We start from the raw sequence: 24,524 nt of genomic DNA on the forward strand, positions 1-24,524 counted from the left end.
GGTGCATGCCTTTTATCCCAGCACTCAGGCAGGAGGCTTTTTGGGTTTGAGGCTAGCCTAACCTGGCCAGTCAAGTTTGTAGAGTAAGATCCTGTCTCAAAATAAAAGTCTTCATTTATGCTGACATACTGATTTCAAATTCATGTGTCTCTAATATTGAGGCAGAAATACTCATTTGATGCCTATATCTCCTTAAATTTCTAAAAATAATAGATACGCCACTTGTGCCAGAAACAAACTTTGGACTTTTTATTTTTGCTGCTAAAGTAGTTGACTATGATTGTCTGTGTAGTAATAACAATGAAGAATATGGCACAGAGAAACAGATTGGAGAAGTTAAAACTTTTATGTTGCCTGGTCTAGAATAATTTATGCTTGTACCTAACCACTGTTACAGTGGGTATAGAGAACACTTTAAAAATACTCAACATTCTTATCTGTGCTTGTTTTTCTATTATGTTATGGTACACTGGCTGTTGCCCTGGTAATGTACTAAGTATGTTGATTGCCTCTCCTGAGTTTAAGGCCTCATCTCATCAGTTGTAATAAGGGGTGCCACTCTACTTGGGCAGACCTTTTCAGTTTTTAAACAGTAGGCCATGTATGGAAGTCAACTGAGAGATGCCAAACTAGCAGAAATATGAGCCACATTATGCAACACGCTTGAAGGAAAATTTAACTTACCCATAATACTGAGAGTAGGAGAAAGAGCCTGTTATCTTTTGAACAATGTGATAATAGTTTTAAGTTTCAAAATTAAATCTGTATCAAACTTAAACATTCCAGCTATTCTCATGTAGTTGGCTTTTACTCAGCCTTGGTCAGCTGAGCTCAGTAGGCATCTATTCTAAATAAAACAGCACAAAGGATAACATACACAAGAAGCTCTTGCAATCAAAGGGCTTCTAGTGTATTGGGTATAGAACATTTCTTGAAGAATAAAGTGGGCAATGGTGATTTCCCCAAAGACAAATTTATAAAGTGAGTATTAATTACAATAGTTTTCCAATTTTAGTCATCAGAATTTTGCAAATTTGTGCCAGGTGTGGTGTCTCCTACCATTTGGGAGGCAGAGACAGGTAGATTTCTGATTTGAGTTAGTCTCATTTATACAGTGAATTACAGGCTAGCCAAGGCTACATAGTGAGACTCTGTCTCAAAGAAATTTACAAATTACACATAACTAACGATAAAAGAACCCCTTACATTGTATTCAGAGTGAAGTTTTAAAAAAATTCAAATGTGGGAGTAGAAAGATAGCTCAGTGGTTAAGAGCACATGTTGCTATTGCAGAGGACTGGAGCTAGGTTCCCAGAAACCACATGGTGGCTCATAACTGTCTATAAGTCTTTTTCTAGGGGATCCAGAAGAGCCCCCATGGGCACTAGGCATATACATGGTACAAAGACATGCATGCATGCAAAACACCTGTACTCACAATAGATTAAACACATTTTAAAACTCCATATGCTTTGGAGTTGTAGCAGTTCACCATTCAAAGTTAGATGGTTGTCCCACAGTTCAGTGGCTTAAAGCTTGAGTAGCCAGTCCTCTTTTAGCTGATCCATGTTTTGATGTTCTGATAGCACCTGCCCCACTCTACCCCATCCCCCACCCCCGGTACTGGAGGCTGAACCCAAGACTTTGTACATGCTAAGCAAATGCTCTCACACTGGGTTGTATCCCTAGTCTTTTAATTTTGAGACAGGGTCTCAATAAGTTACTTAAGCTGGCCTTGAACTCACTGTATAACCCAACAGTCCTTAAACTTGTGGTCCTCCTGCTTCAGCCCCCCAAAAGTTAGGACTTAGATCTAGCTCATGGTTTCTTTTATCTCTCTTTAAAAATACTATCCACTTCAAACAAAACCAGCTGGATTTGTCCCAAGGGTAGTCATGAATATGTCTAAATTGAGGGGTTTGATATTTCCCAAAGAGAGATCATATGATATTTTTGAATAATAATTCTACACAGGCAAGTTCTCCATCTGTACACATCATAACCGAAGATACAGTATAAGTATGATACTTCAGAAGAAGATAAAAAAATAGCAATTTGCCAAATTTGCAGTGGTATTCTTTTTGTTTCTCATAGTAACATAAACAGTGATTATTGATGGAAATATGAAATGAAGGCATGTCCTAAAACATAGCAAATATTTTTTGTTTATGTTCCTTAATATTGAGAACATCTTGGTGTTCTTCAGGAAACTCAAAATGGTTCCAAATTCTAAAGGAGTAGCTACTAAAACTGATTTTAATGAAAGAAAAACAGTAAAAACATAGAAATCCCATGTCAATATAACTATCAGTTCTGAGGTTGCAAGCAGCTAGAAACAAGAGTGGGCCATGAAAATATTTTGGAAACCTAGTAGATATACATTAAATATGTTACAATCATATAAGCACAGCAAAAATTAGACCAAATATAACTCTACTTTTAATATCATAGTCTTACAGCAGTTTGTAGTGAAGCAATAATTATCTGTGTAAAGACTGATGCATGTAAATGATACATTTTTATATTTTGTAGTTTATGCCTTCTATTATATTTTTAGTAAACTTTTTATGTCAGGGAAAGTGAGATTTACCACCTATAACATCAGTTTGTTCAGTATTGTATTAAAACCAATTAATTTCTAGTAAAGGACTGCAATGACATCAGTTCAGGGGTAAATGAACAAAACAGAGAGGGTAGTTTTAAAATCAGCATTAGAATTAGGGGGTTTCGTGAGGTGGTACATGCCTGAAGTCTTAGCACTTGGGAGACCTAAGCAGTACTGCACTAAATTCAAAGCCAGCCCTGCTACATCTAGAGACCTGTCTTAAAAACAAATAAAAAAGAAGCTAGGTGTGGGAGCACACCTCTATAATTGCCTATAATCCTAGTACTCAGAAGGCTGGAATACCGCAGACTGAGGCTTAGAGACCAGCTTATTCTATATTGTCTACACAGCTAACCTTTTAGTAAATAAGATTTATCGTAGAATGGATTAAGGGAGAAACTCACAGGAATTTCTTTTGATATTATTATGAACAATTCATTAATCCCAGATGAATGTGAATTCTAGGTCAGCCTGGACTATATAGATGCTATTTCTAACAACCCTGAAACAAAAAAGTCACAGGGAGAGAGTTAACATTTACTTTAGAGTTAACAATTAAAGAGCACTAAATTTTATCTTTGAATACTCTAAGAAATAAAAGACTTAAGTAGAAAAATAATTTTCAATTAAAATCTTAGTTAGAATGACATGCCTCCTTACTAATGTTCAATCAGAGTTAAATGGATTGTTTTGGCAATGTGTTTATGAAATGTAGCAAACACAAATAGTAATGAGACTTGATGCCTGAAATGGATAGAGAAAGCTTGATTAGAGGAAGGAAAGACATGTAACTATCAGAAGTAGTTAATTTAGAAGTATAGGCATCACTTTTATGTGGAAGACTAGTTCAGTGGCTTATGGTGTTTAGCAGACTTTGTTTTGCTGGCATGTATATGCACCACCTTTGTGCTTGGGGTCCAGGGAAGTCAGAAGAAGGCATCAGATTCCCTGCAATTGGAGTTAAGAGCTTTGTGAATCACCATGTGGGTTCCAAGAATTTTCTTGGGTCATTTACAAGAACAATTGCTTTCAACCATTAAGCCATCACTCCAAGCCATCACAGATTTTTCAATACCAACATACACTACATTTGTTTTTCATTTAGGTAAAAACAGAAAGAAAAACAATCCATCAAACCATTCTCAAGATTCCTCTTTTCCCTTTGAGGAAAGGTCTTGCTCTGTGTATAGTCCAAGCTGCCCTGAAGTCACAATCTTCTCGTCTCAGTCCTGAAGTACTAGGATTACCAGTGTGCAGCACCATGTCAAGCTTTCGAATACTTTAATTTCATTCAGGGTGAATGGAGAACAATAAATGATAGGGCATAATAAATTATTTACTTCCTTCAAGTTCACATAAGTATTCTTGGAAGTCTACCGTAGGAAAAACATCTAGATTTACAAGATATGCCTTACCATTTCCTATTTTAATCTTTAATCATATAGCTTGTCAGTGGTAATTGTTAACTATCATTAATTTCCTGTAGTGTATGTAATAAGTAACTTCTGGCTTTCACAAGCATGTAGGCAAATGACTTGCTTTTCAGCAATATTGGTTGGAACTAGGCTGTTGTTTGATGAAAAGTGCCATTTAAACACAGCCTTCAATACAATTCAGTTTCCTTGTTCACCAAAGGAAACCTACTGGGAAGTCTTCTGAAATATGGCAGCCTATTTTACTTACCAACTTCTGCTTTTTTTTTTTTTTTTTTTTTTTTTGAGACAGAGTTTCCCTTTGTAGACTAGGCTGGTCTTGAACTCAGACCAGCCTTCCTCTGCATCCCTGAGTGCTGGGATCACAGGCATGCGCCACTGCTTCTGGCTGTAAACCAGTTAAGATGATTTTATGATGAAACTGCATGTTTGTTGGGGAGTGTACATTAATAGTCCTTGAGCTCTTAAATTAGAAAACTTTTCTATGTTGAGAATCAAACCTAGGGTCTCAACCAGGCCCTCACCCATGCTAGGCAAATACTGTTATAGATTCATCCCTAGGCAACCGGTGGTGGTGGTTAGGGCTTGGGCTAGCCTTGATTTCATAAGCCTCTTGCCTGAAGAATTCAGGATAACAGCCTGGAGGCACCTTGCCCTACCTCACTTGTAAAAAAAAGGGTTTGTTTAATTTTTCTTCCTTATTCTTTATGGCTTAAAGCTTCTGTTTGTATACTGACATTCTAAAGTTTTTCATGATGTGAAATATTTTCTGTGTATAATGGTTTCTACCCATTCAATTGGTGCTCCAGGGGCTTGGCGAGATGGTTCGGCAGGTAAGGGCACTTGCTGCCAAGGCTGACAACCTGAGTTCAGTCCCCAAGACCCACTTGGAAGGAGGAAAACATCTTTCTCTAGTTGCCCTCTGACCACAACCTGTGGGTGGTAACATGCATACCCTAAATAAATAAATGTAAAAATTTTCAAAAATGGTATGAAAATGCCATTCTATTAAAATTTAATTTTTAAATCAAAAATTCACTTCACTTTTACATATGACCTTATTTGGTCAGGGTGAGGAATATTTTGTCCTGTACCTCTGGAGCAGCTTTTTGAAAGTTAACCTACTGAGAATTAAAGCACAACACATGCCTTCATATGACTATGTTCTTCCCTTTCCTACTTCCATTTCCCTCATCTCCTCCCTTTCTCTGGAACTACTTATAGCCCGGGCTAACATGGAACTTACTCTGTGTAGGGAGTGTGACCTTAAAATTCTTAATCTCTGGCCTCCACTTCCTAAGTGCTGGGACTTACAGGTGTGTGCCACTATGCTCAGTTCTGCAGTGCTGGGGATCAAATGGGCTTTCATGCATACTAGGCTGGCATTGTACCAATTAAGCTCTATCCTGGTCCCTAAAGTTTTTTTAAAGTATTTATTTGTATTTTTTCTTTATTACAGTTTATTAACTCTGTATCCCAGCTATAGCTCCCTCCCTCATCCCCTCCCTCCCTCATCTTCTCCCATGCCCCTCTCCCAGTCTACTGATAGGGGAGGTCTTTCCATCTGACCCTAGCCTATCAGGTCTCATCAGGACTCGCCACATTGTCTTCCTCTGTGGCCTGGTAAAGCTGCTTCCCCCTCAGGGGGAGGTGATCAGAGAGCCTGCCACTGAGTTCTTGTCAGAGACAGTCCCTGTTCCCCTCACTCGGGAACCCATTATCTACTCCTTTCATAAGATTCCCTGAACTCTGCCCAAAGTTTGGCTGTGAGTCTCAGCATCTGCTTCGGTACCCTGCTGGGTCCCTCTTCTGGTGTCTATTCTGTTTGCCTTTCTGAATGAGGATTGAGCATCTAACCCAGGGTCCTCCTTCTTGTTTAGCTTCTTTAGGTGTATAGATTTTAGTATGTTTTATCCTATATTATATGCCTAATATCCACTTATAAGTGAGTATATACCATGTGTGTCTTTCTGCTTCTTGTATAAGCATTTAGACTTAAGAAAATTCATTATAAAGAATATTGTTTTTTAATTAAATGTTTGAATACAGATTTAAATTAGCATGATAATACCTATATCTGATATATCTACTAACTAGCTTTCAAAACATGAATGTATTTTTCAGATATTGCTTTATTTTTAAAATAGTATGAGATAAAAGATATTAGAAACTTGGGCACTTATATTGCACTTATGTTGTATTTCACAAGGTTAAAGTTATTTTTTACTATATATGGAAAAGAATTCATGAAGTAATTCTGCTTTCTTTATCCTGAATGAGGTCTGAGGAGAGACACATGGCTTTATTACTTTTTACGTGGTGCCAAACCATCCTCTCCCAAGTACCAGCTGCTTCGAAGCATTTACAATGATGAAGGAGTCTTATTTATGCAGTACTTTTCTCCAGTATGAACAGAAACCTCTTGATTAAAGTGTGAGAAATAAGAACCTCATCAATTTAAGCAATTTATGCTTTAGTAGTGTCTAATTTACTATGAAAGGGAAACATAATCTAACCTTGTTTTTAAAAGTAATTTATGGCTTACAGCTAAAAATACTTGTTTAAAACTTTCAGGAAAAGCCATTTTATACAGATTAATTGTACAGATTATCTTAAAACTATTAGTTTCCCTGTTAGTTTCAATATGCAATACCAGTTATTTAAATCAGCAGTTTAATATTTTACCATCAAGACAGCTGATGCAAAAGACTGGTACATAATTAACTATTTACAGTACTAAATGTGTCCAAATAAGGAAACAGCAGTCCCCAAGTGTCCACTAGTGCAAGCTCTTCTTACATATTTTTATTAATCTTTTTGATTACGTGAGGGGAAGCTTTTAAGTTTGATTTTTATAAGTGACACTAATGCTCAGAGTACCTGAAGATACACAGCTAGTAAATGGCAGGAATGGAATCTGAACCTAAGTTCACCTAACTGCAAAACCTATATATGTTCTGAGGAAAACTTTCCCATGGCATTCCATAAAATGTTAGTCTTGGCCCACAGCTGAATCATCTTTGTGGGTCGTGAGAGAGAAGTATATACATTGGTAATCTTGTGTTTCACAGTGGGATAACAGTGGCTAGAGTTTGTATGAGGTAAGTGGATATACAATCATTTATGCTGCTAATGGGATGTTCTTTTCCTCTTCAACAGCAGGATGTACTAGGAGAATTCTTTGAAATTGAACTCAGTTCTGAGAGTTGAGCTATGCATACTACTCAGTCACCTTGAAGCCAGGTGATTTATGGCCATTTAGAGGTTATGGCATCTAGAGGTTTTTGCTGGATGCTTAAAAAAAGATACAAGGGGATAGCTAGTTATGTGGGAGTAACTCCAACACCCAGGAGGCTGAGGCGGAGGATCTCTCTGAGGTTAGCCCAAACTATTAACTGACTGTCTTAAAAAAAAAGAGAACTACAACTACAGACATGCAAGCATAAGACTAACAATTGATTTGAAGGTAGCTGGGAGAAAATATTGATGATTAATGTTAATGAGTAGTTCGGGTTCATTTATATAAGGGGAAAAGTTGAGATGTCTAATTTTTTGCTTCAAATACAATGATTTCATTTTGAAGGGGATGGAACTCATTCAGGGTAGTGGCCTGGAGTCAAATACAAGTCAGGGTCCAGGTTACATTTCATTCAGCACAACTCCAAACAGGACTTTTGGATGTTTTCTCCCACTCTTTGAACCTGTCTGGCACATTTCTGGAACAGCCCTCTGCTATGCAGTATAGAGGTCACTAGCCACATGTGCTACTGAGCACTGGAAATGTGATAAATGATAAGTGAATTGTTGTATGTTGTAACTGACAAATATACACTGCATTTCAAAGACACAACTAAAAACAAATGTTAACTGTGTAACTATTCCTGTGGATTATATATTGGCAGTGTTTTAGATATATTGGGTTAAATAAAATATTCTTGAAAAGTAACTTTACCTATGTCTTTTTACTCTAATGTGGTTACTAAAAAATTTGAACTGTATATGCGGTGTTCATATTTAATATATGGACAACAGTGGGCTTATTCCTCCCATGTACTTTAGATAAATATAGGGAGAAAAATGATCTTAGTTTGTCCACTCAACTTGTCCCCTCTTCCTCAAGTATTACTCAACTCATGTTTTGACAGTTCTCATTTATTTAGAATTTTGGGGTACCTGCATGATGTGTCTTATCAGTTCCAATATATATATATAATATACATATATGTATGTATAATACACATGCATGTGTCTTATATGTATATATATATATACATATATATACATATAAGACACATGCATGTGTCTTATATGTACACATATATATACATATAAGACATGCATGTGTCTTATACATACATATACGTATATGTATATGTATATGTATGTATAAGACACATGCATGTCTATGGGTGTCTTGCCTGCATGTATATCCATGCACTACCTGCATGCATGGTGCCTACAGAGGCCAGGAGAGGGTACTGAATCTGTTGGAACTAGAGTCACATCTGGTTGTGAGCCATCATGTGGGTGGTGAGAACTGAATCTGGGTCTTTTGCAAGAGCAGTCAGTGTTCTTAAACCACTGAGTCATCCCTTCTGCCCTGATCCAAGAATTAATAAAACAAACAACCCCCAAAATTTAAGTCCTACTCTTTCTGCCAGAACTTTTGCCAAAGTAATGATGCATTGGCATACATGGCATGGCTATTCTTATGTGAACTCATTAAAAAAAAAAAATCACAAAGACATGGATATTACGTGAATTTAAAGAAATGGCATCTCTCAAAATCCAGGATTTTTAAAGCAAAAGGACTACTATATTCTAATTTTTGGGTGACTTTACCTAGGGAGATGAAAAAATACCTCTTTACTTCATATAGGGCACCAACTACAGACCAAAGAAAAGATTTCATCCATGTCTGGCTTGATGAACCAGTAAGTTTAATGGGGGTTATTTACAGGACCTTGGGCTATTTATGCCTGGTTAAACTACTGACTACCTGCTCTCTAGGAGGGGTGGAGAATCCTAGCTCTCCCTCATCAATTCTTTTTTTTTTTTTTTTGGCTTTTCAAGACAGGGTTTCTCTATGTAGCTATGCCTGCTCTGGACTCACTTTGTAGACAGGCTAGCTTCAAACTCAGTGATCCACCTGCCTTTGTTTCCCCAAGTGCTGGGATTAAAGGGATATGCCATCACTTCTGGCCATGATCAACTATTAACTGCCTGTCTATCCTTGGTTGTGAAGGGGTGTCCTCGTGAGCACCAATATCTGCAACTATTAAGTGCCTGTCCATCCTTAGTGGGGTGGGGAGCTCCTTAGTCCCATGTTTAGCAATTGTTAACTGCCTATCTCTATTTGAGAGTATGGTCTTCCTGAGTTCCAGCAACTCTTAACTACCAATATATTTTCAGGGAAGAATGGGGCCTTGTGAGCTGCTCCTAGTAAGCAACTATTAACTGCCTACATATCTTTAGGAATAGGTGGGACCTCATGAGCCCCTTCTCTTATGATAGAATTAATGGACCAAATCCTGTCTGTCTTCTGAGGGCAAGAGCTTGTAAGAGTTCAAGAGGAGCCAGGTGGCACACACCTGTAATCTCAGCACTCAGGGAGGCAGAGACAGGTGGATCACTGTGAGTTAAGTCCAGGACAGCCAAGGCTAAACAGAGAAGCGCTGTCTCAAAAAACAAAACAAAAAGACAGTTCAAGAGGCTAATAATGGCCATGACATATATAGAGGACAGTGTTATACAATATAAACAATGTTTTTACTGCTATGCAAACCTTACACAAATTGAATGCCTGTAATGAATGACTTTGGGTTCTTGTTGCATTCCATAAGGCACCAGACCAGGTATTCAGCGCAAAGATATTTGATATGCATAAGGAAAATTTTATAAAGATGGCACAATAATACAATTTAAATTCTTGGTTTCGTAAAATGAAACAGTTCCAGATACATATCATACTGTAATTTCCAAACAAGTCATTTCCCTACTATTAAATGTTCTATTGAATTGAATTTTGATGATGCATCCAGAATATAATTGTTTTTATTTTTTATTTTTATTTTATTTTTCTAGATAGGGTCCAACTACATAGCATTGGTTGTCCTGGAACTTGAGGCTGGATTCAAATTCACAAAGATCTGCTGGCCCCTGCCTCATAAGTACTGTGATTAAAGAATTGCACCACTACACTTGGCTGATTTTTATTTTTAGTATTTATCTACCTTTTAAAATCTGCCCATAGAAGTCAGGAATTATTATTTTTTTTTTTTGTAAGAGCCAGTTTTCTTCTACCATGTGGGTCCTGGGAATTGAACTCACATAATAAGCCTTGGTGGTGTGTCAAGTACCTTTAGCCAGTAAGCCATCTTGCTAGGCCATGATTATTAATTTTTTGAGAGGATTTCACTATATAATATGGGCTGAGTTCTAATGAGATCCTCCTGCATCAACCCTTCAGCTGGGATCACAGGTCTGAGCAACTAAACCCTGATCCATCAATTAAGTTTTAAATTTGGAAGATTTTTTTTGGAAAGTAGGTTAACTTTTAAGAACTGTTCCTATGCTAAAAGAAAATAATTTCTGCTAAAGACTAGGCAGGGTCAAGGTAGTCTAAGGGGATCGGGAGATGCAACAGAGTAGGTTGGGGATAACAAAAATATGATGCATTTTTCTCATATCTGGAGTTTTGACTGTGTCATGAAAGTAGAAGGGGGGCTATTTGAGGAAAGAAGGAACAAGAGCAGGAGGGATACAGAAGTGTACTGGGAAGGTGAATATGAACAAGATACAATGATATATTTTCATTATTTTACACTCTTGGTGGCTCATGTCTATAATTTCAACACTTAGGAGTTTGGGGCAGGACTAGTCCCTTGAGATTGAGGTCCACTTGGACTAAAAGCCCGTGTTTAAAAAGTAAACAAGAAGCCAGGCATGGTGGCGGATGCCTTCAATCCCAGCACTCTGGAGGCAGAGGCAGGTGGATCTTTATGATTTGGAGGCCAGCCTGGTCTATAATGAGTCCAGGACAGCTAAGGCTGAAGAAACTCTGTCTCAAAAAACAAAAACTACAAAAAAACAACAAAAAAGTAAACAAGAGCAAAGAACCCAAACCATGCTGTCACATAAGGTGATGGCTCAGCAGGTAAATGTGATTGCTGCTAAGCCTGAAGACAAGAGCATGATCCAGAAACTCACATGGTAGAAGAACAGAACTGACTCAAGTTTCCTCTGATCTCCACACATGTGCTGTGGCAAGTACCTGTGTATCCACTTGTAGAAAATGAATGTGATAAAAACATTAAAATTTCTCAAACTGGCTGGAGAGATGGCTCAGAGTTCTTTTAGAGAACCAATAGGTACATCATGTGGCTCACAATTGCCTGGAACTCCAGCTCCAGGGGTTCTGGCCTCCGAGGGCACCTGCTCTCACTTGCAGATACCCATACATATACACACACAATTAAAAACAAAACACTAGAAACCAAAAAAAGAAATCTAACTTCCATAAACTTACTTATCACATAACTATGCATGCATGCTTGAGTATATTGAATTTTGCAGCTAAACACATAACAAAGGAAACAGAATGAATTGTATTGAATGAATTGTTGTACCCCATCAACAGACTCTGCTTTCTACAATCTTCCTAATGTTATGTTCTGCTTTTAGAAAATCTGATGGGTTTATTTAAATGCACCCCAGAAAACTCTTGGTCTCATAAGCCAGATTTAATATAGCATTTTTTTTTGCCACATCAAAAAGAAAAAGCCAAGGAGTATAATTTCTTTCTTTCTTTTTAAATTTTAGACACAAATGTTTTCATTTTGAAGAGGATTCAGCTCATACAAGGAAATGGCTCTTGGTTGGCCCCAGTGTCTACTTAAAAGGAGAAAAATAAACACAAATTCAACTTTTAGAAGACATTTACATCTTAGCTGTGGCTGGATGAGGTGTGTTCAATTTCTGGCAGTTTTTTATAAACCAGTGTATTTATTATGTTAGTCATATGTAAATGATATTCACATTCATAATCAATTTGGATTAGAACGCTAATTTTTATCACCTTATTCCCTAATTCCAGAGTGTGGCTTCTAGCTACTAAATGTGTATTTTTCCACATAAAGTGAACTGACATGTATGAAAAGTGTATGTGTATCTACAAACACAGCATTATAATTTTTGTTAGTGATCCACCTTTTATCTACAAGCCTGGATATAATTTCAAAAAGGCAACATATTATTGGAGATATTTTATAACCCAATATCGTGTGTAAAGATTTAACTAACATGAATTTGAGTTTAAATGTAAAAATTTAACTAACATGAATTTGAGTTTAAATGCCACTGTTTACCTTGTCATCTATTGACTGACAAGTCAAAAAGATACATTGACTGGCATATTTATTGCAGTATTTTTGCAACAAGGTCACTCTATATAGTCCTGGCTGTCCTGGAACTCATAGTGATCCCCCTGCTTCTGCCTCCCAAATGGCCTGGTAATTCCAGTATCTTGATAAGACTATTGTAAGTAAGTAAAGAGGAAAAACTTAAGTACACTGGTGTTGGCAATGTGACACAACAAAAATTGAAAAAAATGTTTAACATGCATGTATGTGTTTTTCTGTGTCATGTGTGTGCTGGTATCCGAAGAAGCAAGAAGGTGTTGAATCCCTGAGTTACAGGTAGTTGTCAGCCACCCAGTATGGGTAGTGGGAACTGAACCTGGGTCCTCTAGGACATGGGAGGCTCGTTCCTAAGATAGAAAATTTTAAGGAAAGCCAGACAGATGGTTTAGTAGGTAAAGGTGTTTGTTGTTAACCCTGACAATTGAAATTTCACCACAAGGACCCACACAGTGGAAGGAGAAAAATGACTCTCACAAGTTTCCCTTTGACTTCTATGTGTACACTGTGGCTTACATAATACCCCTCACCTCAATAAAATAGATGTAATAAAAATATAAAAATATTAGTGTTAGGGATAATGTGTCATACTCAGGAGCTTCCTAATCACTACACCCACACTGAACGTGACTTGATCTATAGAAATTGCACCTGCAACCACATAATAGGGTGCTTATTAAATAGGTTTTATGAGTATTTGAAATTAATAATGCTTCAGTTTAACTGAAAATCTCAATGAAGGTCAAAGAACATTTAAAATGAAGGCTTGATACACTACCTTGAGGACAAATAATCTGAAGCTCAATGCCTTCCCAAGGAAATGCACACTGTTTCACTAAAGCGCAAAGAGATTACTTTATTAGAGCCATGAGGCCAGTTACAAGGAATATTGTATCTAAATATAGTCTCATGTCCTAAGGGGGCTTATGGATCAAATTTATGAGCTCAGATTATAGGACAGCCAGAAGCAAGCATTTAGGAGGACAGGAATAACTGTATCCACAGTAGGTAGACATTTTAGGTAGTCACTCAAAATTAAGGAAATGATATGGTAATCCAATATGGATGGTGACGTTAATGCCTACTCACTGAAAACAGAAACAAACTAATGTGATATAATAATGGATCTGGAAAAAAAATCTCACAACTTTGCATAAGTAACCAAAACCAAAACAACAAAACCCCACATTTAACTTAGGTGAGCAAATCACTCATATGCACAAAAACAAGTTTTTCAAAGGTGATCTGTATAGAACTCACTGTCCAGTAGGCATGAATAAATCAAAGGTCATATATTTAATCCAAGCTGCAACTCAGAGCTTAAGGAAGAAGCCAGTTATATGGCTTTTTTTTTCATAGTCACCATTCTAAACGCATGATATGAATGCTGAAGTACAGAGTTAATGGAAACTGAGTGTTCAGGAATGCCACTTAATTAACTTTCAGGAATATTACTTATTCTGTGTAAATAATTTGCAAATAATTTGCACTTTTTTTTTCAGAGACAGGGTTTCTCTGTGTAATAGTCCTGCCTATCCTGGACTTGCTTTGTAGACCAGGCTGGCCTAGAACTCAGAGCTCCACTTGCCTCTGTCTCCCATGTGCTGGGATTGAAGGCACACAACACCACTCCAGCTAAGAACTTAAATCTTAACAGTGGTAATGAACACTTCCTGAATTGCTTGGTTGTATATTCTGTAGAATAAAACCATTGGCATTGGTGTGCCGTAAGAGTACAAATCTGCATCAAAAGTAAAGGAAAACAATTGGGCATAGAGGCACACAGTATTAACACTAGCTCTCAGGAGGCTAAGGAAAACTGCCAGTTCGAGGACAGCCTGGATTACACAATGAGACCCTGCTTCTGCCTTTCTCAAGCATCCCTGCTCCCACAGAAAAGTAATGGAAACACAGGGTTAAAAGTATCATTTTAATCACAAGTTCACTAGATATCTCATTTGCATATATCAGAAAGCTAAAAAGATACATAAAAATTCAAATCCAATAAGCAAAGATATGTCACAGATTTTCATGTCTATAATTTAGTCTTTATCACATAAATATTTATAAATACATATTTGCAAAATTGCTGTTCTTAAAACATTTATTTCTAACACATTTAAATTTCTCACAAATGAGTTAAGGGAAAAATAACATTCCATTTGACAATGTACAAGTAGACTTCAATGTGTGATTATACCAGTGTGACCAGATAAGAAAAAGAAACACACGACTATGTTAGATGTGTTATCAATTAGAAACCATGATAGCATGTCTTAAGGTGGTTACCAAATACATGCTCTTGTCAGTCATTCTCAGAACCATTTGGAGGTAAGAAAATCAATGCATCATTAAAAACATGTCCAAATGCTCTAAGCCGGTACACTCCATACATCATCACATGCATCTGATTAGGAGTCAGTCCATTGAAAGTAACAGCCATATCAGAACAGCATCCTTCTACTACCTGGTTTGGGTGGTTAGCCATTGCTTCTTTAATAAAAAGCCCAACAGATTTGGTATTAAACACATCTTTTCCATAGGCGTCTTCTGCATTTTCTGCAAATACTCCAGCATATTTCAGGCAGATGGCTAGCTGCTTATCTTCAGATAACTTCCAAATCATTCCTCCTTGTTCAGGACACTTCTCAGGAACACTGAAAAGGCTGTTGAGTCTTCTCATTGATTCTACACTTAAGACAATTCCTCCATCCACACTCACATATTCAAGGTCTCCAGATTTTATAGTGTGTCCTAGATAGAAAGGTTGTGATGGATCCTTTTTTAACAAAAAATATTTGAGGTTTTCAATAACAGCAAAAGTAGTGGGGCGTGTAAGGAAGAACCAATTGTACTGGTCCTTGTATTTTTCATAGGCATATTTGTAAACTTTCCTCATCATCAACCACATGTCATTTGTGTCCATATTAATTGACTCAAACACTTTAACATTTTCAGAACTGAAAAATTCTGATTTGTCACAGTGTTTGGTCCAAGTTTCCTTCACTGCAGCCCAAAGACTTACATCTTTGGGTTTTACAAGAACTATACAGTACACCCGGAAACTCTTACTGAGCTCCATGCGTTCAGCCTCTGAAATTTTTGAGATATCGTCTTTGTTAGGAGCTTGCAGATGATGATGTTCATGGTGGTGCATTCTGATTCCAATCCTAATGTTGCCTAGCATAGTGATCAAGGCACAGAAGATGCTTCCAAGCATCACACCCTTCAAAAATGAACTGCTTTCTGAAAGCATTTTCCCTGCAAAGAAAAAGACTTTTCAAAGACATAGTCTAATAATTTCACTTGGTTATTTCTCATATACTTACATTTGCTTTTAATGTTTGAAATCAAAAGGTCCACATGCTTGAAGTCAGGTGAGTAGCAGACTGTGAGAAGTACTCTCAGAATCCTTCCATTGGAATTTGGTCACCATTAAGTAGAAACAGTAACATTATAGAAACTTGTCCATGGGTAGAATTTGCACTGTGTGTGTTGTGGGTCTGTGTGTGTGTATTTTTGCATATCATCATTTATTTAAGTGGGAAATCAAAGCATTAGTTTAGAAACTAATGTTATAAACATTGCTTTTCCATCATCCTCTAAAAATTTTTTATGACAAACTTGCACTGTTATTAAGTACCTCTGGTCATTATAAAGGGGCTTTTAGATCAAGACTTTAAGTTGAACATATACTCAATTTAAACTCAAATTTCTCTTTTCTTTCTTCTCCCTTTCTTTTTTTCTTTCTTTCTTTCTTTCCTTCTTTGGTTTTTCGAGGCAGGGTTTCTCTGTGTAGCCTTGACTGTTCTGGAACTTGCTCTGCAGACCAGGCTGGCCTCAAACTCATAGAGATCCATCTGTGTCTGCTTCTCAAGTGCTAGGATTAAAAGCATCCCGCTGTCCGGCCGCAGCCAACAACACCAGTCTCAAATTTCTCTTTTCAATGTAGTGTTTTATTTAACTGGTGGTTAATGTCCTGGTTTTTTTTTTTTTTAAAGCGATCTAAATCAAATTTCTTGTGGTTAATATCATGTTATTATCATTCTGCCCCTAAGAATAAATGTCTTACAATACAGTGCACCAACTACTGATGTAATAAAAGCATCTGTAACCCCAGCACTGTGGGACTGCAGACAGATCACTGGGGCCTGTTGGCCTTCAGTATATTTTCTGGTTTCAGAAGAATAAAGGGGACAGTGATAGAGCGGGATACCAGAAGTCTGTTTTTACCTCAACTCTATGACCCCCTCCAAAGCCATACACATATTTCTTTTAAATAGGGAAATGGAGAACCACAAAGGTTAAATAACTGACCTCAAGCCACAAAGGCTATCAGTGATAGAAGTGACCTATAAATGAGAAATGTGGATCTACTAGGCAAAAATTGATGCTTGCACCAAATTTTGCTATAATGCTACAAAGATACTACATTGACATTTTTCTTTTTTTTTTTTTTTCCTTTTTTTTTGAGGTGGTGTCTCACTATGTAGCTCCAGGTGGTCTTGACCTTGTGATTCTCCTACTTCATTTGCCCATGTGCAGGTATCACTCATGTATGGCACCACTTCTGGCTCCTGCTGCTTTCTTATGGAAGAAATGAGCTTTGACTTCTACCACAATGACAGCTGTGTGTTGGGCAGGTATAATTTCTGAGAGTGTTTGGGGAAGAGGGTGGGAAGAGGCAAGATAGTAGTTTCCTTGTGTAATCCAGAGAACTTGGTCAATAAACAGTTGCCGTAGGAAAGGAGAGACAGCAGAATACCTATGCCTCAAAACAGTATTGTCAGGTGCATCTAAATATAAATTGTTATAATTGCAGTTCTAATCACACAATCATTATTTCTGGCCAATACATAACAATCCAGACAAGTCCATTCGTCCGATTTTGTGTCAGATTTTTTCCTGACAGGGATACTATTCCTGGAGCCAAAAATATTATTAAAACTGGAAACATCTACAAATTTTACACAAAATTATTTGCACAAATTATCCTAACATTTTTCCTCCATTGAGGAATAAAAAAACAAGTCACACCAGCGATCACCATGATAAGATATTTTGTACAGAGCAGAAGAGAACTTAAACTGCACACACAGAAAAAGCAGTAACTGTGTTTTTGAGACAAACTTTCTCTTTTTTTTAGAAGGAGAAAGTGGACAGAGATCAAAATGGAGACTGGGTACCAGGATGGACTTCAGTATTTCAAGATCCCATTGAGGGGCCAGCCGAGCACCTCTAAGAAGGCTGTTTTCTACCACTCCCACTAGATTCCACCCCCCCCCCCGCAGCACCTGCCAAGACATCCCGAGTGGGGCATGCTGGGAATGGGCTAGAGCTCAGGCCTTCCCCAGGGGAGGGAGAGGAGCAGCCGCTCCAGGTGGCGCTTGGAGTAGGGGCCGAGGTCTTGGCACTCACCGCATCTAGAATGGCTAGAAGGCAGGAAAACGCAGTCTTACGTGGCTTTCCTCTCACGTCCGCAGTCACTCTCCCGATCAGGCTGCTCTGGACGCAGGCGGTATCCTCTCGTTGGTCTGATCAAAGGTAGGGTGATACAGGAAACTGAAGGAGAGGGGTGGGGGTGGAGGACAGGCCCCGCCCCACGCTGAGTTCATATCTTACGTACCCAATGGGATGGCTCGAGGGGCTTGCGTGTGCTGGGTCCGCCCACAGGCTCCTTTTCGGTCTGCCTACTTGGCGTGGAAACTGCCAGAGTCCGGAAGCGAATTGGTGTCTGCTTGTTGTAGAGTTCTGGATCGTTTCTCTAACCTACGCCAATGTGTTGATACCGTTGTCATGGCAACAGGGTGTTTCTCTTAGTATTCCCTCGCCCGGAACCAAAACGCAAGTCATCGAAATAGTTATCGCTTTGGGGAGCAAGAATTGGCTGTGTTTACTAGGGTGGTTGTATTTGGAGCCTCGTAGCCTAGTCCTTTGATACCCTGGAGAAGTGACTTTTTTCACTCTGCCTCCGTTCTTTCCTTTGTTATGTTTGAAAAATATCACAGTAGTGCCTATCTCACAGGTTATCAGTTAGTGTACATAAATCTCCTAGCGAAAGTTCAAGTGTAAACTAAGCATTTAATAAATGTTGGCTCTTTCTATTCCACCCTCTATTGCTAGCACACAGTGCCTGTAAACAATAGACAAATATTTGTGGAGTTAATGAATGTTAGAAATACAGGTGAGGAATCAGGCCAGGACACAGGACAAGGGTTGCTTTCAAAGGGCTATGCAATAAATTAAATGCAGAGGTGAGTGTAGAACTTAGGTCTAATTAGGACTACAGAACCCTCCAATAAATGTATAGTCTCTTGAAGTGCTTTTTTTTTTTGTAGCTGGTGCTTTCAGTCACACCTGTAATCCCACCACTAGGGAGACTGAGTCAGAAGGACTGAAAGTCAAAGGCTAGCCTTATAGCTTTTCAAAATGTACTATCACTAGATTTGGTTCAGGTAACCCTGAGTTGGGCCTGAGTTCCTGGAAACACACACATTTGAGTGGTGACTTACAACGATATAAATACAGTTCAAGAAATACTGTAATGACATCAGGGTTGCAGGAAATTATTCTGACAGTAGTACAGTAATCTGGAGGCTGTATTCCTGAAAATTTTTGTTATTCTTTTTCTTTGGGGGGGGCATGTTTGTGTTTAAGGTAAAGAAGTTCACAATTTTTAGGAGTTTCTGTTTGTTTGTTTGTTTGTTTTTTGAGACATGGTTTCTCTGTGTAGCTTTGGCTATCCTGGACTCACTCTGTAGACCAGGCTGGCCTCAAACTCACAGTGATCCACCTGCCTCTGCCTCCCTGAGTGCTGGGATCACAGCCACTGCACCTGGTTCACAACTTTATTTTGTATGTTAAGGGCCTTTTCTTTTTCCTCTTCTTTGCAGGCATCCAATTCATCCATATCCCAAAACAAAACAAAACAACCCCCCCTGCAGTCTTTCACCTATGGCCCACATCTTCATCAATATTCATCTTTTCCTTTAGCATCTGAAGAGTCACTTTCTCTTCCTTCTGTTTCTCCATGCCATGTGAAAGGCATGACACTGAAGAGGCTGCCAGAATACTTTGTTTCAGTCTCTTCAGTTATTCCTTCTCAGTGGCATTGTGTCTGTTAATGCCTTTCCTCCCTCCTCTCTCTCTCTCCTTCTTATTCAGAGGGCCAGCTGTCTTCCATTACAGTGAAAGTTTTCTAATTTGAATTAAGTACTGGGTCATCTTGCCAAATATCTACTTAAAATTGTGTTGAATGGAGCAGGGCCAGTAAATTCAATTTTCATCTATTCCTTCCAGTGCTTTCTTACAGTTGTTTTTACTAAACCAGATTCATTCCCAGAGATGGCTAGGAAAAGTTACTCATTCTATAACCTTTTTATATGGACAGTGCTGTCCTTTCTCTTCTTTGATGATAGCATACTGTTTGTCAGGGGACAAGAATGATCAATTTCAGTGTCCAATTGGAATGTGTCTATTTCTGCAAAAGCGTTTAGTGTTGGTTCTTATTTTTCTCTCTATGTGATTATGTTTAATTAAATGCTATATAAGAAATGAAAAGAAACATAAGGAGCTGCAAAAGCATGCAACCTCACAAAGAGTGAAGCAATTGAGGTTTCCTTTGTAGACTGATAGTGGAGTTTCCATATTGATGGGAAGTTAAAAAACAGATTTAGGGCACATTATCTACTGCTGATCTCTTAGCCAAGTCATATAGGTGAGAAGCTATCAGTGAGTGTCTAAAATTAACAAACACACAGGTTTACAAAGCAATCCTAAGACCAAGACTCTCAAATAATACTGAAGTTTTCTCTTGAGACTCTCATCTTATGATCTTTCAACAAACTCATTTAATAATGCTGGATAATTTAAATTTTAAATTTCTTTTTTCGAAGAATTCTGGTTTTTTGTTCGTTTTTTTTTTTTTTTCTCTTTCTCTTTTTCTTTTTTTAACTTCAAGTAAGTTTTAAGCCAGGGAGTGGTGATGGCATACATCTTTAATCCTACCACTCTAGAGGCAGAGGTAGGCAGATCCCTGTGAATTTAAGGCCAGCCTGGTCTACAGAGCGAGTTCCAGGATAGTCAGGGCTGTTACACAGAAAAACCCTGTTTCAAAAACAAAACAAAACAAACAAACAACAACTCCCAAACCCCAAAACAAAAAAGATTAGTTTTACTGAATTTTGATTTATCAAACTTTTCCACTTTGTACAAGTCTTATTCAACTAAAAGGACTACAAGGCCAAGGCCTTGTGCAAGATCACCAACAGGTGAGATCACTGTTTGCTTACAACCAGGTTTGATTCTTTTTTTCCCCGCCCAGACAGAGTATCTCTCTGTAGCTCTGGCTGTCCTGGAACTCACCGAGATCTGCCTGCCTCTGCCTCCTGAGTGCTGGGATTAAAGGAGTGTACCACCACCACCCCATCCAGCTTGGTTCTTATTTTTAAGGAACAAAATTGCTTGCTTCATACTGTGCTCTGAACAGCATCACTGGCTGCATGGTGCCAAGAGTTCAGCATGCACTGCTGGTAGGATCAGACCCAAGCCTTGTTTTTCTCATTTTGTTTGTGTAAGATCCAAATTCACATGAATAGCTTTGCTTTAAAACTTTGAAATAAATGCCTGTGAAGTTTAAATTTGATTGTTAACTTGACAGGACTGAAAAAGACTCTAGGCAATTAGTACAGCACATGTATGTATATGGGGCGGGTGTAGAATAAGGGGGAGGGCGAGAAGCAGGAGAGAGACAGAGACAGAGAGAGACAGACAGGAGAGAGAAATTTCCAGAGAAGACTAAGGAGGCTAGGCATACCTCTAGATGTGGGTTGTGCCATTCATTACATAGGCTGTGGTCCTAGGTAACTAATATGTGCAAGGCCCTGAGTTCAGTCCCCAGTTCTGTCAAGAAAAATAGTGGTCATTAGCTTGGCAGAATGTAATTACTGAAGATGAGTCATGTATACTTTGAACTTTACATTACTATCTATGTTTCTATATATGTTTTAAAAAATATTCATGGAGCTGAGAAGATGGTGGTAACCAGCCTGCACCATATCTGAGGGGCAGAAGATCCAAAACTCCAAACTGGTGAGTGGAGGGGCAGGGAGGCACGGGCCTCCCTGCTCTGCTGCTACTGCGCTGGCTGCTGCTGCCCTAAGCACAAGCCTCCCAGCTTGGTGACTCAGACAGTGGAGGTGTCCCCAAGTATGGGAGTCCCTGCTTGGCTGCTGCAGCAGGCAGCCACTGACCCAAGTCAGAGCCTCAGAGCTTCAAGGCCAGAGGTATCCCCAACTACTGGCTTCCCTGCAGGGCAGCCAAACAGTTGACACCACTGACAGCTCTACACTTTCATTTGCCCCTAGGGGCCCAAATCTGAGAGTAGAGAAACGGGGGTGGGGGGGACCCGGTGCTTTCTGCATAGGCCTGCTAGTGAGTTAGTGTGCCTTCAAGCTAATGTGTACAGGGTCCCAGATCCAGATCCTAGATGTCTGCTAGCAGCCAGACATCAGATCCCTCTAACCCACACCCCCACTGTGGTGTAACATAGGGATCCCTGGGACAGCATTCTTAACATTGAAATTCCTGTTCTGTGGGTCTCCCAGTGGAGTCCAGGCAAACAATTCCTAGAGCCAAGATGGCACAACCCAGAAATATCTGAATGTTTGGAGCACAACACCTAGACAGGCCTGTGGGCCTCTGAACCATTCAGAACACCCGTGCATGGGCATTGTGCCCACAAATCTCACCAGCACCCCCAAATGCACTTATACTCCAATCTTCCAGGCATACACATATTGTCACATTGTAGTCAAAACACAGAACAAAGAAAAAATATTAAAAGCAGCAAGGGAAAAAGGCCAAGTAAAGGTATAAAGGTAGACCTCTCAGAATGACACCAGACTTCTCAACAGAAACTATGAAAGCCAGAAGCACCTGAGCATATGCCATGCAGACTCTAAGAGACCATAGATGACAACCCAGGCTACTATACCCAGAAAAGCTTTCAATAAACAGAGATGGAGAAAACAAAATATTCCATGACAAAGCTAAACTTAAACAATATCTACACAGCAACCCAGACCTACAGAAGATACTAGAAGGAAAACTCCAATCCAATGAAAACAACTACACCCAAGAAAACACAGGATATAGATTATTTCACAACAAAAAATTAAAAGAAAATAAGCATTGAAACACAGTAACACCACCAACTCCACAATAAAAGGAACTAACATTCTTTGGTCACTATTAACTATCAACATCAATGGACTCAACTCTCCAATAAAAAGACACAGACTAACAGAATGGTTACAGAAACAGGATCCAACATTCTGCTGCATCCAAGAAATACACCTCTGCAACAAAGATAAATACTACCTCAGAGTAAAGGGCTGAAAAAAAAAGTTTTTCCATCAAACAGACCCAGAAAACAAGCTGGGGTAGCTATTCTAATATCTAATAAAATAGACTTTCAACTAAAATTAAGCCAGAAAAGTAAGGAGGGACACTTCATTCTCATCAAAGGAAAAATCCACCAGGAGGACATCACAATCCTGAACATCTATGCCCCAAATACAAGAGCACCTACATTGGTAAATGAAACATTATTAAAGCTTAAATAACACATGGATCCAAACATGTTAATAGTGGGAGACTTCAACACTCCACTCTCACCAAGGGACAGATCATCTAGACAGAAGCTAAATTTAAAAGGGATGGATGTTTACAGAACTTTTCCTCCAAATTCAAAAGAGTATACCTTCTTTTCATATAGTCAGGCTCAAAGCAAGCCTCAACAGATACAAGAAGATCAAAATAACTCCTTGTATCCTATCAGACCACCATGGCCTAAAACTAGACCAACACAACAACAGAAATAACAAAAGCATACATACACATGGAAAGTAAACTACTCTCTACTCAGTGACCATTTAGTCAGGGAAGAAACGAAAAAAGAAATTAGAGACTTCCTAAAATTCAATAAAATGAATGCACAACCTACCCAAACTTTTGGGACACAATGGAAACAGTGCTAAGAGGAAAGTTCATAGCACTAAGTGCCTCCAGAAAGAAGTTGGAGACACCTAAAGGCCCTAAAAAAAAAAAAAAAAAAAAAAAGCAGACACACCCAAAAGCAGCTCAGTCTCCTAGTAAGTTTCCTAGTCATGTGAACAGGGACTGTCTCTGAAATGAATTCAGTGGCTAGCTCTTTGATAACCTCCCCATGGGGGGAGTGCAGCTGTACCTAGCCACAGAGGAAGACAATGCAGCCAGTACTGATGAGACCTGATAGGCTAGGGTCAGATGGAATTGGAGGAGGACCTCCTCTATCAGTGGATTGAGTGAGGAGCTTGGGAGGAAAAGATGGAGGGAGTGGGAAGTGTGGGTTTGGGAGGGTATGAGGGAGCAGGCTACAGCTGAGATATGATGTGAATAAATTGTAATAATAAAAAAATACCCATAATTAACCACTGGCATTGTGGTGCAAGCCTTTAATCCCAACACTTGTGAGGCAGAGGCAGGGCATTTGAGTTCAGCCAGGTCTACATAGTGAGTTTCAGGCCAGCCAAGGTTTCATAGGGAGAACCCATCTCAAAGAAAGAAAAAGAATCATAACTAAACATTTTTGTTCATATAACAGTAAAGGTCACTGGAGAGTTGGAAGTTTGACTGTTATATTAGAAAAGGTAGTTGAGAATATCTGAACTCAAAGGGGCAATGGCGGCATTTTGATGAGCTTTATAATGTTCATCTAATCCATGGGATATATTAGAAGCATTAAATGAAACACAGTTAAAGATTTGGAACCTATAATTTAAAATAACTTCACAAAGCTTTTGACAAGGTATCACAACCACTTCTGGAATTCCCTTATAGCCCAGGATTGCCTTGAATTCACAGACAAACTACTTTAGCCCTTCCAAGTGCTGGATTACAAACATTCACCAAGTGCTGGATTACAAACATTCACCATGCCTGTCTGGGCACTATTTTTGTTATTGCTATAGTCTTTTTTCTTTGTGTGTGTGTGTGTGTGTGTGTGTGTGTGTGTGTGTGTGTGTGTGT

At 38.7% G+C, this 24,524-nt stretch overlaps 2 protein-coding genes across 2 annotated transcripts in view; both read right to left on the minus strand.

Annotated features, from left to right (window-relative positions):
• Cul4b (cullin 4B) overlaps positions 1-17,948 on the minus strand; it is a 109,391-nt gene extending 91,443 nt beyond the window's left edge. Inside the window, exon 1 of the mRNA XM_055612183.1 lies at positions 17,874-17,948. The gene's annotated coding sequence lies outside the window, so the exon portion shown is untranslated. The remainder of the gene's footprint in view (positions 1-17,873) is intronic.
• C1galt1c1 (C1GALT1 specific chaperone 1) lies at positions 14,372-17,950 on the minus strand. Its single transcript, XM_055612184.1, has 2 exons — positions 17,874-17,950; positions 14,372-15,716 (listed from the first exon to the last, which is right to left on the minus strand). Exon 2 carries the CDS (start codon positions 15,709-15,711, stop codon positions 14,761-14,763), a length of 951 nt encoding a protein of 316 aa, XP_055468159.1. The 5' UTR covers positions 15,712-15,716; positions 17,874-17,950; the 3' UTR covers positions 14,372-14,760.
• Between the last annotated feature and the right edge of the window lie 6,574 nt (positions 17,951-24,524).

The sequence above is a fragment of the Psammomys obesus genome, unplaced genomic scaffold (assembly GCF_907164565.1).
Source record: "Psammomys obesus unplaced genomic scaffold, mPsaObe1.curated_primary_1811, whole genome shotgun sequence".
Lineage (NCBI taxonomy): Eukaryota > Metazoa > Chordata > Mammalia > Rodentia > Muridae > Psammomys > Psammomys obesus.

Coding starts and splice junctions, on each gene's coding strand:
- C1galt1c1 (XM_055612184.1), bottom strand. CDS start 15,711: ATGCTTTCAGAAAGCAGTTCATTTTTGAAGGGTGTGATGCTTGGAAGC.